The following is a 26,026-nucleotide window of genomic DNA, read 5'->3' on the forward strand; positions in this document are numbered from 1 at the left end:
CGTAATCAGGAAAGGGATCAGTTCAATGGTGAGAATTGACACAAGCGGCTAGTTGACAGAAGTTGAGTTTTAAAAATTTCAGACCGTGTTCTTGAGGTTTCTCTTCTTACGCCCCTTTTTTGTCGTACTATGTAACTATGTATTTCTGTCCTGTAAGTAAGTACTATTTGATTATTTCTCCAAGAATTCACGTCCGTGGTGACGAAGTCTTATAGCAAGGAGCAAAGCGGCTCTCCTTTCAAAGTCAAACTGTCTTGCTGTCCTTTTCAGTTTCATTAATTAATTATAATTACCCACCATTCATATGACACAAAGACAGCACTGCTAGCTTTATCTTTGCCATGATAGATCACCATCAGATTGGCATCTAGCATAGTATCCAGTATAACTTCTACTTCTAGTAGTGATAGTAAATGAAAGCGATTTCGCAGTATTGATAAAGACAATCGCAGGACAAGATTTCATGCTACATCGTCAAGTCAACTCTCATTTCTCAACTCAACTGAAAACTGAAGGCGAATCCGAATGAACAAAACTAAAAAATAACGGAGTGGCGGAGTGCGTCTAGATGCAGTGTTGCCAGATGTCATCTTCTGAAATACCGTACAAAAGATTATTATCGTACATCAGTACACTACCGTATGCTACATCAATACTAGAAGCGAAGCTAATCACACATATGATATACCAGCTGATAGCATAATGATACCTTTATGGCACGATATGTTATCAAGGATGACCTCAATCTTGTTCTGGTTTCATGTGAAGATCTCTGTATTGAAGATGCAGTACTCCTGATTTCCATAATTTCATATAGTCCATCTAGATGTAAAGACCGAGAATACCGACAAAACTTGCGGTAGAGCATGAATTTTTGTTCCGTCTGAACAGAAGAAGCACGTACAGATTATGCTGCATTTCAGAAAAACGGAAAAGATAATAGGTACCTTGAAAAAATTGTACAAAATATGTACTTATTGGTACCGTAAGTGAAAAAATTTCTGTGATGAAAAGGTGGGGGAAACCCCACCCGCAAACCTGTGATCAATCATCATTAGAGTGACATTAAGCTCTGTTCGGGATTTCGTAAGTATTGAGTAGATAATATGTATACCACGTATACCATTATACCTATACGTAGACATACTTGTAGGTAAGTACATAATTTTGTAATGCATACTTATAATCTACGGAGTGTAGAATTAGACCAAGTATATTTTTTTCCTGACAGAAAAGAAAAGATGAGTAGCTACTCACTGGTAACTCAGATATCATCGGACACGACACATCACTTGGTTCCAGTTCTCCATAATTCAGCGTAGGCGATATATTACTCTAGTATCATTCATTTGTTGGAATCTAGAGTTTAGTTCCCCCTACTGAGCCGATATCTTTTTCTTTCTTTTTTTTTAGAGAGTAATGCACATCGTATGATATGATAATGCATTTTTTTGTCACCACTTGAACTCTTGTGCGTAATCTTCTGATCTACATTTTGTCAACAAGGTAGAAATTTCAGAATAAATAAGATCGGAGTTGTGCTACCATTGCTAGCTAATTTTAATGAAACAAATCCTTCATTTCCTAATTTAAGTACATCCTATCTGATGAATTAGGTAAACAATGAACTTAAATCAAACCTATGTTCGTTAAACATAAACAATTACAACTCCTTATCGAGGAATTCTCTCACAGAACATCTCTATCAAGAGAGTAATACTCATAATATGAAATGGATCTTGGCGAATCAAAACACAAGATAAATAAGAACGAGACCTCTTTATGTTGCTCATACTATGAAATGGATCTTGGCGAATCAAAACACAAGATAAATAAGAACGAGACCTCTTTATGTTGCACTTCCTAGGTAAACCTCTAGGTAACTTTAAGTACATTCTATCTGATGAATTAGGTAAACAATGAACTTAAATCAAACCCGTGTTCGTTAAACATAAACAATTACAACTCCTTATTGAGGAATTCTCTCACAGAACATCTCTATCAAGAGAGTACTCATAATATGAAATGGATCTTGGCGAATCAAAACACAAGATAAATAAGAACGAGACCTCTTTATGTTGCACTTCCTAGGTAAACCTCTAGGTAACAGAGTAATTCTCAACTTATCATGCCATTCATACCGACCTAAAGCTGCGTACACATTAAACGATTTATCCGTGAGGAAAAACCGTCAGTCGGACTGAAACGATAAAACCGTATGTGTGTATGAGGATTTTTTAAAGTTGTTATTTTGCTCGATCAGGCAGTCTCTACTCTACTCCACTTTCAGATACTGTAGTTCTTGTCTCCATTTAGCACCAATAGCATTTTATCTTAGCTGTCTTCATTGGAATATATAGGGGGACGTTCTTGCTACCCCTTGCTAGCACCAATAGCATTTTATCTTAGCTGTCTTCATTGGAATATATAGGGGGATGTTCTTGCTACCCCTTGGGTCTTACAGATACATAGGTGGCCTGTGTTCTAAGTTATGAGACGCCCTATATTATGGACATGGACCCATCTTATAAGTAGTATGACGTAGGTAGGTACAAATCTTTATTCTTTACAGAGTTAGCGCAATGAACTTTGGATCTGGAGGCTGTTGTGTAGTGGTTCGAGTCCACGTCAAGTCATAAAATTTAACAAGGTGCATTAAGTGGGGACAGACAATAGATCTGTTGCGCTTACTTGGGTGATGTTTCAAAGTCATAGAGCAGGAAAAATGAGGACCAACGGAATTTTTCCAGCTTAAGCAAAAGTCTCACGGAACAGATTAGTTATTTTGCTCGCTCAGGCAGTCTCTACTCTACTCCACTTTCAGATATGGTAGTTCTTGTCTCCATTTAGCACCAATAGCATTTTATCTTAGCTGTATAGGGGGGCGTTCTTGCTACCCCTTGGGTCTTACAGATACACAAGTGGCCTGTGTTCTAAGTTATGAGACGTCCTATATTATGGACATGGACCCATCTAAGTAGTATGACATAGGTACAAATCTTTATTCTTTACAGAGTTAGCGCGGTGAACTTCGGATCTGGAGGCTGTTGTGTAGTGGTTCGAGTCCACGTCAAGTCATAAAATTTAACAAGGTGCATTAAGTGGGGACGGACAATTGTGACGAGCATTTAAGTAAATGGTTAGGTATGTAAGTACTAGCTTTATTTATTCATTTTTCCGGTCACTCTTTATAATGTGATTAGACTGATTAGTGTTCAACTATGTCTATGTATTTTCATTTTCAGTCAGACCGGTGAACTTCGGATCTGGAAGCTGTAGCTGTTGTGTAGTGGTCCGACTTCGAGTCCACGTCAAGTCATAAAATTTAACGGCATTTAAGTAAATGGTTAGGTATGTAGGTACTAGCTATTTCTTTATTCATTTTTCCGGTCACTCTTTATAATGTGATTAGACTGATTAGTGTTCAACTATGTCTATGTATTTTCATTTTCAGTCAGACCATTCTCTCCTTCTCTCTCACCCATGCAGCTCTTCTGGAGCTCAGCACAGCCTGAAATGCTAGACATATGGTTTCAGATAGGTTACAGCTTACGAGCCAAGTCTTACATAAAGCTTCAAGCTCAGATATAAAACCGGTTCTGATTATCGTGGAGATCTTGTAATTTATTCCCCAGCTCCGTACAGAGGTACATACCCAAGTACATTCCCTCAACAGATTATTATTATTATTATAGTCCGATGCATTGTATAGTATAGACGACATAGACGTGCATCCTTTTTCTCTCTCTCTCTCTCTCTCTCTCTCTCTCTCTCTCTCTCTCCTCTCTCTCTTCTCTCTCTCTCTCCCTCTCCTCTCTCTCTCCCTCTCCTCTCTCTCTCTCCCTCTCCTCTCTCTCCTACTTGACTATGTGTGGTGTGTAGGTAAATGTTTAAATAAAGTATATCATCAATAATCAATAGGGGAAGGAGAGTGTCAAGAATAGAACCGAATACATATTTCTAAACACAACGCCAATCAATTAAGTACAAGAAATGCCATTTCAATTTAATTATGCCTAAACCTAGATCATATGGCAAAAACCCCAATCGATTAAAATGTTAATAGGAAGCTTACTTACTACTCCTCCTTGTGGTTTAGTCTACTAATCTTCAATCTTCTTGCGACAAATCCAAGTAAGTATAGGTATTCTAAATCTGCTTTTAATCTCATTCACAGAATCCTTGTGACTTTACTCCGTCCAATACAATTTACATACCTACTACATTTCCACTAATGGCACTTGGCAAACGATTACGTAAAACGTACGTAAATAAAATGGCAATGGATTTATTCAAAAAGAAGTTGGTCATTTCACTATGGAAGCCTAATGGTGAACATGTGACAGTCAAGAAGAACAGTAAGTAGACGTAGGTACCTACTTAAATTACGAGTAGAGAAGTCCCCATCGAATACTTTTAAGGTTCAATTTTTTTCCTAATCTCAAGTGTAGGAACGGAAGTCTTACATAGAAGAAGGTAAGTACCTACTTAAGTGACTGTTTGTATCATTCTTGCAGTATAAACAGGATATATTCTATTCTCTTATCAAGTATGAACTTCATAATATGAAGCACAGTTCTAATTAAGTAAGTAGGTACTCAAGCAAGTCCTCAGTCCCTAAGTAAGATTCATCTTCCACTCCTTAGTGAACATGTGACAGTCAAGAAGAACAGTAAGTAGACGTAGGTACCTACTTAAATTACGAGTAGAGAAGTCCCCATCGAATACTTTTAGGTTCAATTTTTTTTCCTAATCTTAAGTGTAGGAACGGGGAAGTCTTACATAGAAGAAGGTAAGTAAGTACCTACTCAAGTGACTGTTTGTATCATTCTTGCAGTATAAACAGGATATATTCTATTCTCTTATCAAATTATGAGCTTCATAATATGAAGCACAGTTCTAATTCAGTAAGTAGGTACTCAAGCAAGTCCTCAGTCCCTAAGTAAGATTCATCTTCCACTCCTTACATCTCTCTCCTCTAGACGATTAGCTAACGTGTCACCCTCTACGACCCAAGTGAACTGACAGTGTCCTCATCTCTCTCATTCCAGTTTATGGTGAACATATGTGACAGTCAAGAAGAACAGTAAGTAGACGTAGGTAAGTACCTACTTAAATTACGAGTAGAGAAGTCCCCATCGAATACTTTTAGGTTCAATTTTTTTCCTAATCTTGTGTAGGAACGGAAGTCTTACATAGAAGAAGGTAAGTAAGTACCTACTTAAGTGACTGTTTGTATCATTCTTGCAGTATGAACAGGATATATTCTATTCTCTTATCAAATTATGAACTTCATAATATGAAGCACAGTTCTAATTAAGTATGTAGGTACTCAAGCAAGTCCTCAGTCCCTAAGTAAGATTCATCTTCCACTCCTTACTTCTCTCTCCTCTAGACGATTAGCTAACGTGTCACCCTCTACGACCCAAGTGAACTGACAGTGTCCTCATCTCTCTCATTCCAGTTTATCATCTTCCACTCCTTACTTCTCTCACCTCTAGACGATTAGCTAACGTGTCACCCTCTACGACCCAAGTGAACTGACAGTGTCCTCATCTCTCTCATTCCAGTTTATATGCTGCAATAAAGTGCATTTGCGGTAAGATGCATCGTGTGGGATGCTGAGAATGTACGCTCGTTTATGTAGGTGCTAGCATTTACACATTCTGGGTTAATTACATAATCATGAGCAACACACATCCTATAGGTGCCTACCTCATTAATTCATCTCGACATATTCTTACATTTACACATTCTGGGTTAATTACATAATCATGAGCAACACACATCCTATAGGTGCCTACCTCATTAATTCATCTCGACACATTCTTTGGTTGGGTGTTAAGTTTGAACGGTTTTAGATACCTGAGAACTTAAGTACTTATCATAAGAATTTATAATGAAACTGTTTATGCCTTTGTGTCGATGTCAAACTGCCTCGGTGGCTAAATGATCAATGGCTTCGCATTAAGATATTCCAGTCAGGGAAGACAAATAACATCGTGCTTAGGCAGGGAGGTAGATGAGGTGCCAACAATAACAATATCACAAAATGTGGAATATTCTTTGGTTCGGTGTTAAGTTTGAACGGTTTCAGATACCTGAGAACTTAAGTACTTATCATAAGAATTTATAATGAAAGTGTTTATGCCTTTGTGTCGATGCCAAACTGCCTCGGTGGCTAAATGATCAATGCCTTCGCATTAAGAAATTCCAGTCAGGGAAGACGAATAACATCGTGCTTAGGCAGGGAGGTAGATGAGGTGCTAACAATATCACAAAATGTGGAATTACCTAAGTACTTATTGCTTCAGGGATTCTCTGCCATACAATACAATATGTACAATACAAACCCACAATGTCGAAAGTTGATAATATCCAATGAAGTATTCAACTTGGAAACTTAATTAAGTAATATTTGAGTAAGTAGGTATGTTTTATGTGATAGCAAGCTCACAAGACTTGTAATACATACGAGATAAAATGTTTACTTAAGTACATATTATCCCTTTGATTCTACTATCTAATAGGTCAGGAAGGTAGGTATTTATGTTACCTATATTGAAATGTAAATACTGCACCCATATTTAAGAAAGGGTGTTTACACTTTAGTAGGAGTGTTCCGTATTAATTAAGTAATAATTGAGTGAGTAAGTAAGTAGGTATGTTTTATGTGATAGCAAGCTTACAAGACTTGTAATACATACAAGATAAAAGGTTTAAGTACATACTATCCCTTTGATTCTACTATCTAATAGGTCAGGAAGGTAGGTATTTATGTTACCTAGATTGAAATGTAAATACTGCACCCATATTTAAGAAAGGGTGTTTACACTTTAGTAGGAGTGTTCCGTATTCAGATCATTGGTAAGGTTTTTATTTACAATGAAGTTACTAAAATAGCATAGAACTAATCACTTGAGCAATTGTTTCAAATTTAACCCATTCATGCTAAACTACGGTACACTGTAGAACTAAATATCATTTGAAAAAAAAAAAAAAAAAAAATCTTCGAGTCTTAGGTAAGTACCTACTGCGTATTGTTGAGCTGCTGAGTATTTATCCATCTGGGACATTTGTTTTATTTCCTCCTAATTTTATTTGTCCATAGGTACCTACTGAAGTAGGTATATGAGATCACTAGGGGTCCATTCCTGAAAAAGATGGTGCTTATTTCTGTTCTATTATAAGTACTTACTTGCCTATCTACATTAAAGTACATGACTAAATAACAACATAAATAAGTAAAATGCTACATAAGTAGGTATGTTTGTAGGGACTACCTACTTTCTCAGTATTTTGTTTTAGAGAGTAGACATATCAAATTTGGATAGACAAAGGAGAAACACTGTACAAAGGCTGTCAAACAAATTTATTCAAAAGCTTCTGTGGATCAAACTTACTTGGGTTGATTAAGAACAAATAGGTGGGATATTGAATCACACTCAGACCTTACTTTTTTCCTTTGGAACAGTGGTGTCCAGAAATTTGCAAAACTTCTGGGAGGCACAAAAAAGGCAATAGTTTGAAGCACCACTCAGCCTCATCTTATCAGAGTTTGAATCACAAATTCCACTTCAATTGATTTGTTTTCACAGCTTGTGTTTCGTGTAGGTATCTTTTTTTTAGTTGAGTTGGGCTTGTTTTGAAAAGGAATTCTCAGACAGTCCCAGTATTTACTTAATGCATCACAATACCCATATCCAGGATAGACAAAGGAGAAACACTGTACAAACGCTGTCAAACAAATTTATTCAAAAGCTTCTGTGGATCAAACTTAGAATGATTAAGAACAAATAGGTGGGATATTGAATTCTGGACACCACGGAACAGTGATGTCCAGAAATTTGTAAAACTTCTGGGAGGCACAAAAAAGGCAACAGTTTGAAGCACCACTCAGCCTCATCTTATCAGAGTTTGAATCACAAATTCCACTTCAATTCCACAATTGATTTGTTTTCACAGCTTGTGTTTAGTGTAGGTATCTTTTTTTTTAGTTGAGTTGTGTCTTGTTTTGAAAAGGAATTCTCAGACAGTCCCAGTATTTACTTAATGCATCACAATACCCATATCCAGTGCTATGTTTTTCAAGATTGGGTGGCCTGTGTTCTAAGTTATGAGACGTCCTATATTATGGACATGGACCCATCTACTTAAGTAGTATGACATAGGTACAAATCTTTATTCTTTACAGAGATCAACTCTCATTTCATTTCTCAACTCAACTGAAAACTGAACTGAAGGCGAATGAACAAAACTAAAAAAAAAAATAGCGGAGTGCGTCTAGATGCAGTGTTGCCAGATGTCATCTTCTGAAATACCGTACAAAAGATTATTATCGTACATCAGTACACTACCGTACATTTTTTTTGTGACAGGTCAAAGGGGATTCTGGGGAAATTTTTAATCCAAAGATCTAAACTTGACTAAAAGAAACAATAACCCATGCCATAGTATAATGGAACAACTTGTTCTAAGCTGACAGTCTAAATAAAGCACTACTTATAAAAATTCCTGTGTGCGGAGTCCAGTATGTACGACGTTTCAATTATGGCAAAAACCCCAATCGATTATAATGTTAACAGGAAGCTTACTTACTACTCCTCCTTGTGGTTTAGTCTACTAATCTTCAATCTTCTTGCGACAAATCCAAGTAAGTAGGTATTCTAAATCTGCACAATCTCATTCACAGAATCCTTGTGACTTTACTCCGTCCAATACAATTTGCATACCTACTACATTTCCACTAATGGCACTTGGCAAACGATTACGTAAAACGTACGTAAATAAAATGGCAATGGATTTATTCAAAAAGTTAAAATGTTAATAGGAAGCTTACTTACTACTCCTCCTTGTGGTTTGGTCTACTAATCTTCAATCTTCTTGCGACAAATCCAAGTAAGTAGGTATTCTAAATCTGCTTTTAATCTCATTCACAGAATCCTTGTGACTTTACTCCGTCCAATACAATTTGCATTTCCACTAATGGCACTTGGCAAACGATTACGTAAATAAAATGGCAATGGATTTATTCAAAAAGAAGTTGGTCATTTCACTATGGAAGCCTAATGGTGAACATGTGACAGTCAAGAAGAACAGTAAGTAGACGTAGGTACCTACTTAAATTACGAGTAGAGAAGTCCCCATCGAATACTTTTAGGTTCAATTTTTTTCCTAATCTGTGTAGGAACGGAAGTCTTACATAGAAGAAGGTAAGTAAGTACCTACTTAAGTGACTGTTTGTATCATTCTTGCAGTATAAACAGGATATATTCTATTCTCTTATCAAATTATGAACTTCATAATATGAAGCACAGTTCTAATGAAGTAAGTAGGTACTCAAGCAAGTCCTCAGTCCCTAAGTAAGATTCATCTTCCACTCCTTCCTTCTCTCTCCTCTAGACGATTAGCTAACGTGTCACCCTCTACGACCCAAGTGAACTGACAGTGTCCTCATCTCTCTCATTCCAGTTTAGTTTTTCCGTCCTTAAGTGAAAGGTAGAGATGTAATAACTCTGTCCATTTCTACTCGACAAATGTCCCTTTATTCCAGTAGTAAGCTGAAGGGGTTTTTCCGTCCTTAAGTGAAAGGTAGAGATGTAATAACTCTGTCCATTTCTACTCGACAAATGTCCCTTTATTCCAGTAGTAAGCTCTACGATTACCGTGGCCAAAGTCTTTAATTCTTTAGGATAAAATTCCATGTCTTGACGGGGGTTAAACCCGCGATCTCCTGTGAACCCCTTACCTTGCCAGTGTTACATTACATTGAAATGGGGGTCTTTTCTGACGAAAATCAATAAAGAGGTGCTCTATTAAACTGTTGGTATAATGGAACAACTTGTTCTAAGCTGACAGTCTAAATAAAGCACTACTTATACTTTTGCCTCGGTGGCTAAATGATCAATGGCTTCACATTGAGAAATTCCAGTCAGGGAAGACAAATAACATCATGCTTAGGTAGGGAGGTAGATGAGGTGCTAACAATAACAATATCACAAAATGTGGAATTACTTAAGTACTTATTGCTTCAGGGATTCTCTGCCATACAATACAATATGTACAATACAAACCCACAATGTCGAAAATTGATAATATCCAATGAAGTATTCAACTTGGAAACTAAAATTAAGTAATAATTGAGTACGTAGGTATGTTTTATGCTTTTATGTGATAGCAAGCTCACAAGACTTGTAATACATACAAGATAAAAGGTTTAAGTACATACTATCCCTTTGATTCTATTATCTAAGTAATAGGTCAGGAAGGTACCTAGGTATTTATGTTACCTATATTGAAATGTAAATACTGCACCCATATTTAAGAAAGGGTGTTTACACTTTAGTAGGAGTGTTCCGTATTCAGATCATTGGTAAGGTTTTTATTTACAATGAAGTTACTAAAATAGCATAGAACTAATCACTTGAGCAATTGTTTCAAATTTAACCCATTCATGCTAAACTACGGTACACTGTAGAACTAAATATCATTTGAAAAAAAAAAAAAAAAATCTTTGAGTCAATAGTAGGTACCTACTTAGGTAAGTACCTACTGGGTATTGTTGAGCTACTGAGTATTTAATTATTTATCCATCTGGGACATTTGTTTTCTTTCCTCCTAATTTTATTTGTCCATAGGTACCTACTTCAGTAGGTATATGAGATCACTAGGGGTCCATTCCTGAAAAAGATGGTGCTTATTTCTGTTCTATTATAAGTACTTACTTACCTATCTACTTATTTACTTCCTTCCAAGATAATCAAGTACTTAGGTACTTAAGTTGTACCTACTTACTTACATATATGTACTTACTTACAGTAGTTAGAAATTTGAACAAAATCCTGAAAAAAAGGGGTTGTATTTTTTTTTTTTTGCTTGTAAACTGCAAACACCATAGGTACCTATGTAGGTACTTTCAGTGATTAATTCCAGGAGGATGGGGCTGATGTGGATATAGACCACAATCTAGATTTGGGTTAAGCGATTTCTTATAGGGAAACAAACACACAATCAACATGTTTACAGAAGAGTTTGTTTAGCACACAACCATATGTACATATAAAGCACACAATACCCTGGGCATGTGTTCATGCATAAATCTCATAACAATAAGGTTTGGTATGAGGTGATAATATATTATTACGCCACTTCTCTTCTGTAGGTGGAACTCCACCATTCCCCATTGTGTGTGCAAACACTATGTATCATGTTTTTTTTTTTTTTTGGCAAGTATTGATTAAGAAAAATAACACAAAGAAATAGGTTCATTGATGAAGCTTTTATAATAACACAACTTAGATACTTGCTTATTAATTAAAGTACATGACTAAATAACAACATAAATAAGTAAATGCTACATAAGTAGGTATGTTTGTAGGGACTACCTACTTTCTCAGTATTTTGTTTTAGAGAGTAGACATATCAAAATGGGATAGACAAAGGAGAAACACTGTACAAAGGCTGTCAAACAAATTTATTCAAAAGCTTCTGTGGATCAAACTTACTAAGGATGATTAAGAACAAATAGGTGGGATATTGAATCACACTCAGACCTTACTTTTTTCCTTTGGAACAGTGGTGTCCAGAAATTTGCAAAACTTCTGGGAGGCACAAAAAAGGCAACAGTTTGAAGCACCACTCAGCCTCATCTTATCAGAGTTTGCATCACAAATTCCACTTCAATTTATTTGTTTTCACAGCTTGTGTTTCGTGTAGGTATCTTTTTTTTTAGTTGAGTTGGGCTTGTTTTGAAAAGGAATTCTCAGACAGTCCCAGTATTTACTTAATGCATCACAATACCCATATCCAGTGCTATGTTTTTCAAGATTGAAAGGTTTGAGACTGTACCTACCGTACGACTTGCTTGAGGTAGATACAAGGTTCATGCATAAAATACCTACCTAGGGTGTAATGGTATAATCCTTATCCTGTCTGTTGTAGGTCCTAAACCTGTGGTGGACAGGATTACGTTCATGCATAAAATACCTACCTAGGGTGTAATGGTATAATCCTTATCCTGTCTGTTGTAGGTCCTAAACCTGTGGTGGACAGGATTAGGGCTCACTACGAGGTGCAAGTAAGCAGCCAATTTTGAAAATGATTTACTTACCTTGATGATGAGTTCAATTACTGGAACATCTCCATTTGCCACTCCGTTTTCTTCGTCACCCATCATTTTGATAATAGTTATACCAAAGTCAACTGAAGAGGAAATCCAATAGGTTTTGGTACCTAGGTCCCAAAAGTTGGGGAATAGATCAATGCGTTAACAAAAATTGAAACACCGCTTGAATCAAACAGGTTATTTTAGAAAAAACACATAGGTAATAATTTAGAGAAAAATTAGTTTAAAATTGAACTTTGGATAAACACTTTGATCCAGAAGCACACAAAGTACAAAACTTGACGAAAGATACCTAGGTCCCAAAAGTTGGGGAATAGATCAATGCGTTAAAAAAAATTGAAACACCGCTTGAATCAAACAGGTTATTTTAGAAAAAACACATAATAATTTAGAGAAAAGTTATTTTAAAATTGAACTTTGGATAAACACTTTGATCCAGAAGCACACAAAGTACAAAACTTGACGAAAGGATGTCGGTTGGTGTCAACTCTCATTTCTCAACTCAACAGCTCAGAGCTCAACTGAAAAACTGATGAGTCTGGAGTCTGAGCGGAGTGCGTCTAGATGCAGTGTTGCCAGATGTCATCTTCTGAAATACCGTACAAAAGATTATTATCGTACGTCAGTACACTACCGTACATTTTTTTGTGACAGGTCAAAGGGGATTCTGGGGAAATTTTTAATCCAAAGATCTAAACTTGACTAAAAGAAACAATAACCCATGCCATGCCTTAAACCCCAAAAGCCCTAGCTCAATGTTGGAATAAAAATGTTAGCGTCAACGCAAGGTGCTGATAATGTGAAAAACGGCCCAGAATTGACCATCCCTTCGCAAAATACCCCAAGGACCTTACCTCTCTGTTAAGAGATAACGGCTAATGCCTCTTCTAATATAGGATTAGCCACCTTTAACCTTTTGGTATCGAGCTAAGAATAAGCAGATACCTACCTAGTTGTAAAAAAAAATCCATCAGAGCGGAATAAAACACAATCGAGAATCGTGTGACGTTTATCTTTTTATCTGGATCAAATTTATGTTACAGTTTAAAATACCCCAAGGACCTTACCTTTGTTAAGAGATAACGGCTAATGCCTCTTCTAATATAGGATTAGCCACCTTTTGGTATCGAGCTTAGAATAAGCAGATACCTACCTAGTTATAAAAAAAAAAAAAAAATCCATCAGAGCGGAATAAAACACAATCGAGAATCGTGTGACGTTTATCTTTTTATCTGGATCAAATTTATGTTACAGTTTCAAATTTACAATGAAGGTACGTAGGGGGAGAGAACCAAACGGTAAATTCAGACCTATTAAAGTTGGTGCCATTCTCTGTACGCATTAAAGTAAGGGTAAGAACATACAGAGTCAAACATCAGAGAGTCTGATATAGCCAGCGCTAGCGCCATAAAAAATAAGAAGATATTGAATAAAGCTCTCACGCTTACCACTCAATGTTTGACAACTGTATATTCGTGCCCTTGGACATCCTATACAAAAATGTACAATACCACACTCATATATATTGACTGGATGGAAATACATACACCAATATTAAAAGGTTAAGTACATACACCAATAGAAATACATATACCATATATTGGATTAACTAATATTTTACTAATATATTGATAGGAAAAAAAAGCTAGTTGAAATTTCAGGGAGGTACCTTCGCCTGAAATGACATTAGTAGTTGTGGTTACCCCTCAGCCCCTCACATGCCCTGATTTCGATTGGGTCAGGTTGCCTCACTACACTTAAATACTCTAACGCTAATACTTGCTTTTTAAAAAGATTGGAGTTTTCATGATTTAAAAAAAAAAAAAAAAAACTTACACAAGGAATTTAAAAATTATAGGTTTAAAGCTGACATGAAGAAATACCTAAATGTAATTTGTAATCCCAGAATGAAAAACGTAAATCTATGTAACGTGATTGTGATGATTTGTGATTTAATGTTGATGCATTTAGCATAAAAGATTTTGTAGTTAACTATTGTAAATACGACATAAAACTCTAAAGAATGAAAGAAAAAAATCTTTGAAGCCTCAAAGTTATGATAAATAGGCGCTTTGAACTCTTGATGTTCGCGAGCCTCGAAGCATGCTTGATCTACTACTTCGCAAAATCAAGAACTTCCATTCAATATTTCAAAAGACATCATCATTCGTCGCGTCCTTAACATTCAAAACACTGTGCGGCATTTATGAATACGCACTATACGCAGGCGGACGAGGGAAGGTAAAACCCAGGAGCTCTCAAGAAGGTTCAACTGTTTCGTATCACTAGAGGTGGTGATTTGAATTTGAAATACCTATCGGTACCATTGTACAGGCTGATCTCAGGTACCATTGTACAGACAGGTCTCAGGTACCATAAAGTACACATCTATACAATGAAATACCTAAAATCATCTATTAAAAAAAAAAAAAAAAAAATCTTCGAGTCAATAGTAGGTACCTACTTAGGTAAGTACCTACTGTACCTACTGCGTATTGTTGAGCTACTGAGTATTTATCCATCTGGGACATTTGTTTTATTTCCTCCTAATTTTATTTGTCCATAGGTACCTACTGAAGTAGGTATATGAGATCACTAGGGGTCCATTCCTGAAAAAGATGGTGCTTATTTCTGTTCTATTATAAGTACTTACTTGCCTATCTACTTATTTACTTCCTTCCAAGATAATCAAGTACTTAGGTAAGTACCTAACTTACAGTAGTTAGAAATTTAAACAAAATCCTGAAAAAAAGGGGTTGTATTTTTTTGCTTGTAAACTGCAAACACCATAGGTACCTATGTAGGTACTTTCAGTGATTAATTCCAGGAGGATGGGGCTGATGTGAATATAGACCACAATCTAGATTTGGGTTAAGCGATTTCTTATAGGGAAACAAACACACAATCAACATGTTTACAGAAGAGTTTGTTTAGTTGAGCTACTGAGTATTTATCCATCTGGGACATTTGTTTTATTTCCTCCTAATTTTATTTGTCCATAGGTAGGTACCTACTTCAGTAGGTATATGAGATCACTAGGGGTCCATCCCTGAAAAAGATGGTGCTTATTTCTGTTCTATTATAAGTACTTACTTACCTATCTACTTATTTACTTCCTTCCAAGATAATCAAGTACATATCACTAGAGGTGGTGATTTGAAATACCTATCGGTACCATTGTACAGACTGATCTCAGGTACCATTGTACAGACAGATCTCAGGTATCATTGTACAGACAGGTCTCAGGTACCATAAAGTACACATCTATACAATGAAATACCTAAAATCATCTAGGTACATACAGTGATGAAACAGGAAATCTAGTAGGATCTAATAGCAGGAGCAATAGTGGCACATTCCTTAGCGTCTAACGTCTTGTCAATGACAGGGCGGTAGTAGATCTTCACCTGCAAAACACAGAAAGGATTTAGTTAGGAAACAAAGGCAGTAAAAAAATCAGACCCTCCCAAAGTATTTCTAAAACCAAGATGTGCAGGACTCGTAATTCTGGTTCAAACACTAGAAGTAGGTAATACACTTGAAGTCAGTGAAGGGGTTTTTCCGTCCTTAAGTGAAAGGTAGAGATGTAATAACTCTGTCCATTTCTACTCGACAAATGTCCCTTTATTCCAGTAGTAAGCTCTACGATTACCGTGGCCAAAGTCTTTAATTCTTTAGGATAAAATTCCATGTCTTGACGGGGGTTAAACCCGCGATCTCTTGTGAACCCCTTACCTTGCCAGTGTTACATTACATTGAAATGGGGGTCTTTTCTGACGAAAATCAATAAAGAGGCGCTCTATTAAACTATGCATAAATCTCATAACAATGAGGTTTAGTATGAGGTGATAATACATTATTATGCCACTTCTCTTCTGTACTTCTGTAGGTGGAACTCCACCATTCCCCGTTGTATGTGTGTGCAAACACTAGGTATCATGTTTGTTTTTTTTTTTTTTTTTTTTTTTTTTTTTTTTTTCTGCATAAGTAAATCTCATAACAATGAGGTTTAGTATGAGGTGATAATATGTAATTATGCCACTTCTCTTCTGTAGGTGGAACTCCACCATTCCCCATTGTATGTGTGTGCAAACACTAGGTATCGTTTTTTTTTTTTTTTTTTTCAAGTTTTTGTAAAAAACAACTCTTCTTACCTTGCCAGTGTTAACGTCTACATCCGTGAGCGTGTGCTTTCGCCAATGTTCCTCGATAGGTTTGGGTACTTGTCCTTCCAGAGGTTTAGCATAGTCCAATTCATCCACTCGGACTTTGAAGTCTTCACGCGCATGCGCACCTCTCGATTCCTTGCGGTTCTCGGCGGCAAACATGGTTTGAATGGCGTTGATCATGAGGTTTTGTAGTTCGAGAGTTTCGACCAGGTCTGTGTTCCAAATTAAACTGCGATCAAATACCTGCAACGAAGGATATATTTACTTTTAATATCAATATTAATTAATGTTGGATTAGTAACTATGTACTTGAAAAGAAGAGGCCCACATAGCCAAGAGTCCAACACAACACGATACTCAGCGATCTTGAAAATTCGGGCTCAAAGGCAGTTGTATTCTATTCTAACTGTGAAACTCTGAATTGAAAAAGTCATGTAAGAGTAACAAGTTACCTTGAGGTGAGCCAGGTCCTTGTAGAGGGCAGCCATCTTGTTGCATCCTTCCTGTAGAGTCTCCTGAGTTCTGAACACAGCAGCATATGTCTGCATAGTCTTCTGCATGGTTAATCTCAGATCAGCAGTTGTGATATCTCCTTTAGCGTGACGTACCCAGTCCAAGTTAGCAACACTACTCTCCCCAGCATTAGCAGCAAATGGTTTGATTGGTGCACCAGGCTTGTTTTCCTCAGCAATGGTCTTAGCACAGGCTCTACCAAACACAACCAGATCCAGTAAGGAGTTGGCACCGAGTCTGTTAGCACCATGCACAGAGGAACATGAAGCTTCACCTGCAGCGTACAGACCGTGGATAATCTTATCCTGACCATTCACATGAGTGAGGACTTGTCCCTTGTAGTTGGTAGGAATGCCTCCCATGTTATAATGAACAGTAGGGAGTACAGGGATAGGTTCACGGGTTACATCGACACCAGCAAAAATCATGGCTGTCTCTGAGATACCAGGGAGTCTCTGGTGTAGATCCTCAGGAGGCAGATGGTGCAGTTGTAAGTAGACATGATCCTTATCTGGACCGACACCTCTCCCCTCTCTGATCTCAATAGTCATAGACCTGGACACCACATCACGTGATGCCAAGTCCTTAGCCACGGGGGCATATCTCTCCATGAATCTCTCTCCTTCACTATTGATAAGGTAGCCACCCTCTCCTCTACATCCCTCTGTAATGAGACATCCTGCACCATAGATACCAGTAGGATGGAACTGAACAAACTCTAGATCTTCATTGGGTAATCCTGCTCTGGATATCATAGCAGTACCATCACCAGTACAGGTATGAGCAGAGGTACAGGAGAAATAAGCACGCCCATAGCCTCCAGTAGCCAACACTGTGTTGTTAGCATTGAACCTATGAATGGAACCATCTTCTAGACACAGTGCAATCACACCTTTGCATTCTCCATTCTCAATGATGAGATCCAAGGCGAAGTACTCTACAAAGTAGTTGCAGTCATAACGCAATGACTGACCATACAGGGTGTGTAATAGAGAGTGACCGGTTCTGTCAGCAACAGCACAACATCTATGAGCTTGTCCACCTTTGCCATACTTCAAACTTTGACCTCCAAAGGCCCGTTGATAAATTTTACCGTCGGTCGTGCGACTGAATGGCATTCCTAAGAAAGAGAAAAAAATAAATACAAAATATTAGCTACTCAATACTAGCTTAGAGCAATCAAATTTGCAAATGGAACAAAAGGTTCTTGTTCTTAATAAAACACTTCAGAATGGTTAACGGTTTAGTGGAGTTTGGCCTGAATTCTTTCTTATCATCCTACAAGATCATTACTTGGAAGTTATGAAGTTATGAATACTGATCTATTGATTAATGAAGAATGACTCACATAACCAAAAATACTTCAGTAATGCTGAGCACCAGGTACAAATATGTGTTGACCTGTCCCTCTCTACAGTATCACATAATACTTACCATAATTTTCCAATTCAATGACAGCCTTAGGAGCTTCCCTGGTCATGTAGTGGATAGCATCTTGGTCTCCTAACCAATCAGAACCTTTTACTGTATCATACCTAGGAGAACACAAATTAATGTCATTTAATAATATGTAAGATAATCTTGAGTATAGGTACCCACTCATCATGGTATTAAAAATCTAAAAAAGAAGTCATTCTAATAGTAGTGAATATAATTAATTATTTTCTTTCTTTTCTTTTTTTTTCAATATCATTATTTTTTTTTATTTCTTTAATATAAATATTTTTATTTATATTAAAGAAATTATAGGTTATAGTAATTATAATTCAATGTACACAAATACAAGAAAATACTACTTAACATAGGGTGAAATTATTGCCTGGGGCAATCTTTACCATTCAACACTTGTCATACTTACATGTGCCAATGCCAGTCATCTTCTTCCATGTTCCCAAGGGCAGCATTAATACCACCCTGAGCTGCAACTGTATGAGACCGAGTGGGAAACAGTTTGGTGATGACAGCAGTTTTGAAACCCTCTGCCACCAGACCAAATGCTGCTCGGAGACCAGCACCTCCCGCACCAACCACAACAGCATCAAACTGATGGTCTACCACTGGATACTCACGAGAAATTGCCTGCCACAGAAAATACAAGGTAAGTTAGCTGCCACTGTATGAGACCTAGTGGGAAACAGTTTGGTGATGACAGCAGTTTTGAAACCCTCTGCCACCAGACCAAATGCCGCTCGGAGACCAGCACCTCCCGCGCCAACCACAACAGCATCAAACTGATGGTCTACCACTGGATACTCACGAGAAATTGCCTGCCACAGAAAATACAAGGTAAGTTCTTGATATTGTAATAAAAATGAACATTTAGGTATGATTGCCTGTTCAATTTTATCAACAAAACATTTTTCAAACAAGGTGACAAGTACAATGGTATTAGGTAAGGTACCTACTTTACTATCATTACCAGAGTGAACTTGATTTTCTAATGATCTTTGAGAATTGTTCTTGATATTGTAATAAAAATGAACATTTAGGTATGATTGCCTGTTCAATTTTATCATCAAAACATTTTTTCAAATGAGGTGACAAGTACAATGGTATTAGGTAAGGTACCTACTTTACTATCATTACCAGAGTGAACTTGATTTTCTAATGATATTGATATTGTAATAAAAATGAACATTTAGGTATGATTGCCTGTTCAATTTTATCATCAAAACATTTTTCAAATGAGGTGACAAGTACAATGGTATTAGGTAAGGTACCTACTTTACTATCATTACCAGAGTGAACTTGATTTTCTAATGATCTTTGAGAATTAGGATTGAGTTACTGCAGTAGGCAAAGATGTTCCTTGCGAGCCATTACTTAACTAGTTAAAATACCCAATCTTTTTAAAACCAAGGAGAGAGTTAGACAAGTGATAAGAGTGCACAAGTTCAGAACTAGTTCAAGTTAAATAAAATTGATCTTCTTCTTACTTAAAATACCCAATCATTTTAAAACCAAGGAGAGAGTTAGACAAGTGATAAGAGTGCACAAGTTCAGAACTAGTTCAAGTTAAATAAAATTGATCTTCTTCTTACATCAGATTTTACTTTAGAGTCCCCTTGGCCATGAATGGTGAAATGAAACTGCTTGACACCGATAATGGAACCAAATGAGCCATTCTGAAAACACAGCAAAAACAGACACATTAATTTTAACTTACAAGTGGGTATCATTGAATAAATTGAGGGTAATGGACTAATGGTTTAGTATTACTGACAACAAAATATCTCCATTCTAAAAGGGAGTATTCTCCTTTCAATGAGTTGATATAAGGGAGAGTAAGATGTGATAAAAGCAAGTATTCTTTTTATCTTCTTGTACTGTATTTTGTATTTTCTTACTTTTTTTTCTTTTTTTTTTTTCATTTTTATTACTATCCTACTCTATTTTATGTTGTATTTTTTTTTTTTTTTCAATCACTCGAAAAGGATTTGTCTAACAGCAGTGGAATGTCGAACTTTCGACGAAAAATCGGGGGTTCGACTCGGAAATCTCAAAAAAATTGATAAAAATTTTCAAAATTTGGCCAAGGACCAAACACAAACAGCTGATTGTGATTTTTCTAAAATGCGGAAACACGCTGTCACAAGTTAGGAAGTCCCCTTTATTGCGCCCGTTATTTATTTCGTATTTATGCAATGTGCCAAGTTTTTCATGATTCCAAAAACAAAAATTTAGGTTTTGTTTGTAGGTACCTACGTTTATGTAACTAGGTACCTACCCTAATCGTAAATTTTAAAATCCCATGTTGATTTCATGATTTTCATGTTCTAATCTAGGTAGGTAGGTATGTAGGTACTTGAATATTGCACATTTTCGAGTATCTACTTACTAGTTTGTACCTAGTACCTACGTAAGTACGTATACGTAACTACCCTAATCGTAAATTTTAAAATCCCATGTTGATTTCATGTTCTAATCTAGGTAGGTATATAGGTACTTGAATATTGCACATTTTCGAGTATCTACTTACTAGCTATTTATTATTCAGTTGTAGATGCAGGGGCATTAGCTCCATAGGTACCGAACCCAGGTCTCCTGATTGGAAATCCAATGCCTTACCTTAACCAACCATTCCACCACAGAGTTATAAATATACCTACCTACACAATTTTACCAATATCTCAATGGTAAAAAAGATTTTGTCAAAAAAAATACAGTGTAACCAAAAATATGAGAAGTGAATAATTTTTCTACTTAGCTCCATAGGTACCTAATACCTATAATGATGTACCTAGAGACCTAGACTACCTAGCCCTTATGCCTTGCAACTAGGTACCTAGTACCTACCTACATAATTTATGCAATTTTCACCAATCAAATAAACCGAGTGCCTTGCATTTTAATTTTCAATTTACTAGGTATAGGTACTCGTCTACCCATCTACCTAAATAGAATAATTTACACGTGCCTATTACAATACCTAAATGTATACGTTCACATTTTCTGATTGAAGGCTTCCCCATTATATTGACAGTTTCAAATGTCCTGGCGTCACATGATGTGCAATACCTAAATGTATACGTTCACATTTTCTGATTGAAGGCTTCCCCATTATATTGACAGTTTCAAATGTCCTGGCGTCACATGATGTCGTTGATTAGCCGAATAAGTAGATACCTAGATAATTAAATAGGTAGGATACACATGCCGGTAATCAGCATCCGAATAGGGCTTAAGTTGGCCATTGACTATCGTTCTAAATGGAATGGCGCCACGTGATTGGAACGACGGAAATTAAGCGTGTCTGACTGGGGGACGTTAAACAGGGAGTAGACCAGCTTAGTCTGGCTGGGGGACTACACGGAGTATACCAGCCTGAATTTCCTTGCTAAAGAAATAGCGAAGGTTGAGAACGAAGGGCATCCACTCGTAAAAATTGTAGCCAAAACGAAATGTCAGTTCTAAGCAATCTAATACCTAAATGTATACGTTCACATTTTCTGATTGAAGGCTTCCCCAATATATTGACAGTTTCAAATGTCCTGGCGTCACATGATGTCGTTGATTAGCCGAATAAGTAGATAGATAATTAAATAGGTAGGATACACATGCCGGTAATCAGCATCCGAATAGGGCTTAAGCTGGCCATTGACTATCGTTCCAAATGGAATGGCGCCACGTGATTGGACGACGGAAATTAAGCGTGTCTGGCTGGGGGACTTTCAACAGGGAGTATAGCAGCCTGAATTTCCCTTGCTAAAGAATTAGCGAAGGTTGAGTGCGAAGGGCATCCACTCGTAAAATTTGTAGCCAAAACCAAATGCAATCACCCTAGTCAGAGCTGATTGAGAGGCTGTCGAAAAACGCAGACCCCGCGTCTGTGAACGGGAAAAGGCGAAGAAAAAGTTGTCATTCAGACATTTACATTCGAAGTATGCCCGTTAATCCCTTCCCCCACCCACTCAACTTGTCACACATAGTCGACCGGCCGTCGATCCACATCGATTCACAATCGACCGATGGCCGTCGAATATGTGGGGACACACCTTTAGTGTACCTAAAAAAAAAAAAAAATGTTTGACTGCAGTAGAAATTGAACCAAGACCGATTTGAAAGGGTTTTTCCTTGAACAGGGATCTATGCCCTTCCCTGCAACCTACAAGAATAACAATGAATTTATTAAATTATTTGTTTAATAAATTGGAAAATAAATAAGATAGGTATGTATTTTTATTAATAATTTTTTTATTATCTATATTTTTTTAATTATTTATGGCGCCACGTGATTGGACGACGGAAATTAAGCGTTTCTGGCTGGGGGGACGTTAAACAGGGAGTAGACCAGCTTAGTTTGGCTGGGGGACTTTAAACACGGAGTACCTATACCAGCCTGAATTTCCTTGCTAAAGAAATAGCGAAGGTTGAGAACGAAGGGCATCCCCACTCGTAAAAATTGTAGCCAAAACGAAATGTCAGTTCAAAGCAACCACCTTAGTTAGGGCGGATTGAGGACGAAAAACGCCGACCCCGTCTGTACACGGGAAAGGCGAAGAAATATGTGTAGAAGTTGTCATTCAGACATTCATATTCGAAGTACCTATGCCCGTTAATCACTTCCTCCACCCACTCAACTTGTCAAACATAAAGGTGTGTCCACACATAGTCGACCGGCCGTCGATCGACGTTGATCCACATCGATTCACAATAATCACAATCAACCGACGGCCGTCGACTATATGTGGACACACCTTTAGTGCAAAAAAATAATGTTGGACTGCAGTAGAAATCGAACCAAGACCGATTTGAAAGGGTTTTTCCTTGAAACAGGGATCTATGCCTTTCCCTCAGTACTGCAATAATAACTTTTAAAATTTAAACGAGGTTTTTATTTCATAAAATGTACGCCTATTTTGTACCAAATACATAAGACCTTGTTTAGACTGTGGGAGTAAAGGGACTTTTCAGTCTCATTCTGGCAGTATAAACAGGGTATGTTCTATTCTATTCTCCCTTTAGTGAGGTGACAAATTCATAGTTTTATTTTTTTACCAGTAATAAGTACACAACCATCACCAAAGTGAGTTCCAATTCTAAGCTTCCTTGACTGTGCCACTGAGAAAACCAAGGTATAAACAGGGTATGTTCTATTCTATTCTCCCTTTAGTGAGGTGACAAATTCATAGTGTTATTTTTTTACCAGTAATAAGTACACAACCATCACCAAAGTGAGTTCCAATTCTAAGCTTCCTTGACTGTGCCACTGAGAAAACCAACTTTTCAGTCTCATTCTGGCAGTATAAACAGGATATGTTCTATTCTATTCTCCCTTTAGTGAGGTGATAAATTCATAGTGTTATTTTTTTACCAGTAATAAGTAAGTACACAACCATCACCAAAGTGAGCTCCAATTCTAAGCTTCCTTGACTGTGCCACTGAGAAAACCAAGGTTTTCCCAACAATAGCTACTAACTGAACCCTCAATAAATCAGACTTAACCTTTTGCGTACAGAATCAATTTCACCAGAATCGCTCTTACGGTAGGATTCATGTCCCACATGAAACTCATCAGACTTAATTTTTGTTTCCAGACAGACAAACTTGTGCAATTATCCTAGAACCTCTCATGAAAATTTTAGGGTAAATTTCTTCTTCTTATAAATCTCATGTTTGTACATATTTGAAAAGTACAATATCATCAAATTAAAGATTCAGTTTGACTTTATGAATTCTTAAATCATGGGTCGCCCAAATTTTGGCACTGATTTTCTTATCAGAGAATTTTTTTGCAGAGTCGTTAGCCTACAGGGATAGGTTCACGGGTTACATCGACACCAGCAAAGATCATAGCCGTCTCTGAGATACCAGGGAGTCTCTGGTGTAGATCCTCAGGAGGCAGATGGTGCAGTTGTAAGTAGACATGATCCTTATCTGGACCGACACAGGGATAGGTTCACGGGTTACATCGACACCAGCAAAGATCATGGCTGTCTCTGAGATACCAGGGAGTCTCTGGTGTAGATCCTCAGGAGGCAGATGGTGCAGTTGTAAGTAGACATGATCCTTATGCAGAGTCGTTAGCCTCAATGTTATGTAATGGAAATGTACTTGGGTAGAAAATAATGCATAAGATGGATCTAGAACAAACTAATTACTTACCAGTGGGTTGGCGCATTTTGATAGAAGGGATGGAACCCTCAACAGGCCTGACATTTTGTATATCGTGTAGAACAAACTAATTACTTACCAGTGGGTTGGCGCATTTTGATAGAAGGGATGGAACCCTCAACAGGCCTGACATTTTGTATATCGTCTGCAGAGTCGTTAGCCTCAATGTTATGTAATGGAAATGTACTTGGGTAGAAAATAATGCTAGAACAAACTAATTACTTACCAGTGGGTTGGCGCATTTTGATAGAAGGGATGGAACCCTCAACAGGCCTGACATTTTGTATATCGTCTGCTCAATCACTCGAAAAGGATTTGTCTAACAGCAGTGGAATGTCGAACTTTCGACGAAAAATCGGGGGTTCGACTCGAAATCTCAAAAAAATTGATAAAAATTTTCAAAATTTGGCCAAGGACCAAACACAAACAGCTGATTGTGATTTTTCTAAAATGCGGAAACACGCTGATTGATAAAAATTTTCAAAATTTGGCCAAGGACCAAACACAAACAGCTGATTGTGATTTTTCTAAAATGCGGAAACACGCTGTCACAAGTTAGGAAGTCCCCTTTATTGCGCCCGTTATTTATTTTGTGCTTATGCAATGTGCCAAGTTTTTCATGATTCCAAAAACAAAAATTTAGGTTTTGTTTGTAGGTACATACTAGGGTTGCCAGACGTCCCGTATTTCCCGGGACGTCCCGTATTTTGGGCACTTTTCAAAATGTCCCGTATTTTCCCCACTTTGTACCTACGTAAGTACGTAGGTACCTATACGTAACTACCCTAATCGTAAATTTTAAAATCCCATGTTGATTTCATGTTCTAATCTAGGTAGGTATGTAGGTACTTAAATATTGCACATTTTCGAGTATCTACTTACTAGCTATTTATTATTCAGTTGTAGATGCAGGGGCATTAGCTCCATAGGTACTAATACCTATAATGATGTACCTAGACTACCTAGCCCTTATGCCTTGCAACTAGGTACCTAGTACCTACCTACTACCTACATAATTTATGCAATTTTCACCAATCAAATAAACCGAGTGCCTTGCATTTTAATTTTCAATTTAACAATTTACTAGGTATAGGTACTCGTCTACCCATCTACCTAAATAGAATAATTTACACGTGCCTATTACAATACCTAAATGTAGACGTTCACATTTTTTGATTGAAGGCTTCCCCATTATATTGACAGTTTCAAATGTCCTGGCGTCACGTGATGTCGTTGATTAGCCGAATAAGTAGATAGATAATTAAATAGGTAGGATACACATGCCGGTAATCAGCATCCGAATAGGGCTTAAGCTGGCCATTGACTATCGTTCCAAATGGAATATGGCGCCACGTGATTGGACGACGGAAATTAAGCGTTTCTGGCTGGGGGGACGTTAAACAGGGAGTAGACCAGCTTAGTTTGGCTGGGGGACTTTAAACACGGAGTACCTATACCAGCCTGAATTTCCTTGCTAAAGAAATAGCGAAGGTTGAGAACGAAGGGCATCCCCACTCGTAAAAATTGTAGCCAAAACGAAATGTCAGTTCAAAGCAACCACCTTAGTTAGGGCGGATTGAGGACGAAAAACGCCGACCCCGTCTGT

At 37.3% G+C, this 26,026-nt stretch overlaps 2 protein-coding genes and 1 long non-coding RNA gene across 6 annotated transcripts in view; 1 reads left to right on the forward strand and 2 right to left on the reverse strand.

Moving 5' to 3' along the window:
• LOC103524444 (chloride intracellular channel exc-4) overlaps window positions 1-12,175 on the reverse strand; it is a 29,120-nt gene extending 16,945 nt beyond the window's left edge. Inside the window, exon 1 of the mRNA XM_026819856.1 lies at window positions 12,110-12,175. Within this exon, the coding sequence (XP_026675657.1) occupies window positions 12,110-12,175 (66 nt within the window). The remainder of the gene's footprint in view (window positions 1-12,109) is intronic.
• A 1,270-nt stretch (window positions 12,176-13,445) lies between these two features.
• Window positions 13,446-24,837, reverse strand: LOC103524445 (succinate dehydrogenase [ubiquinone] flavoprotein subunit, mitochondrial). Of its 4 annotated transcripts, none has more exons than XR_003390112.1 (8): window positions 24,647-24,837; window positions 19,848-19,931; window positions 18,665-18,885; window positions 18,241-18,341; window positions 16,746-17,926; window positions 16,279-16,536; window positions 15,374-15,531; window positions 13,446-14,504 (listed from the first exon to the last, which is right to left on the reverse strand). XR_003390112.1 is itself a non-coding variant. In XM_026819861.1 (8 exons), the coding sequence occupies exons 1-7, from the start codon at window positions 24,698-24,700 to the stop codon at window positions 15,445-15,447; spliced, it is 1,986 nt and encodes a 661-aa protein (XP_026675662.1). In that variant the 5' UTR covers window positions 24,701-24,837; the 3' UTR covers window positions 13,446-14,528; window positions 15,405-15,444. The 4 variants fall into 4 exon arrangements, 3 of the variants coding, with proteins under 3 accessions (XP_026675662.1, XP_026675664.1, XP_026675663.1); XM_026819861.1 differs by having other exon boundaries at window positions 13,446-14,528; window positions 15,405-15,531; XM_026819863.1 differs by lacking the exons at window positions 13,446-14,504; window positions 24,647-24,837 and adding an exon at window positions 24,500-24,566 and having other exon boundaries at window positions 15,415-15,531.
• Window positions 14,291-15,534, forward strand: LOC113465377. The gene is made up of 2 exons (XR_003390113.1): window positions 14,291-14,415; window positions 15,273-15,534. It is a non-coding gene; the product is annotated as an uncharacterized LOC113465377 (long non-coding RNA).
• Window positions 24,838-26,026: the final 1,189 nt, after the last annotated feature.

The sequence above is a fragment of the Diaphorina citri genome, unplaced genomic scaffold (assembly GCF_000475195.1).
Source record: "Diaphorina citri unplaced genomic scaffold, Diaci psyllid genome assembly version 1.1 scaffold99, whole genome shotgun sequence".
NCBI classification, from domain to species: domain Eukaryota; kingdom Metazoa; phylum Arthropoda; class Insecta; order Hemiptera; family Psyllidae; genus Diaphorina; species Diaphorina citri.

Bases quoted from the DNA above. Each gene is read 5' to 3' on its own strand.
- LOC103524445 (XM_026819861.1), bottom strand. From the start codon at position 24,700: ATGTCAGGCCTGTTGAGGGTTCCATCCCTTCTATCAAAATGCGCCAAC. The intron at 19,932-24,646 runs GTAAGTAATTAG...CTGTGTTTTCAG, and splicing joins CAAAATGCGCCAACCCACTG to AATGGCTCATTTGGTTCCAT. The intron at 17,927-18,240 runs GTAAGTATTATG...TCTCTTTCTTAG, and splicing joins CATTGAATTGGAAAATTATG to GAATGCCATTCAGTCGCACG.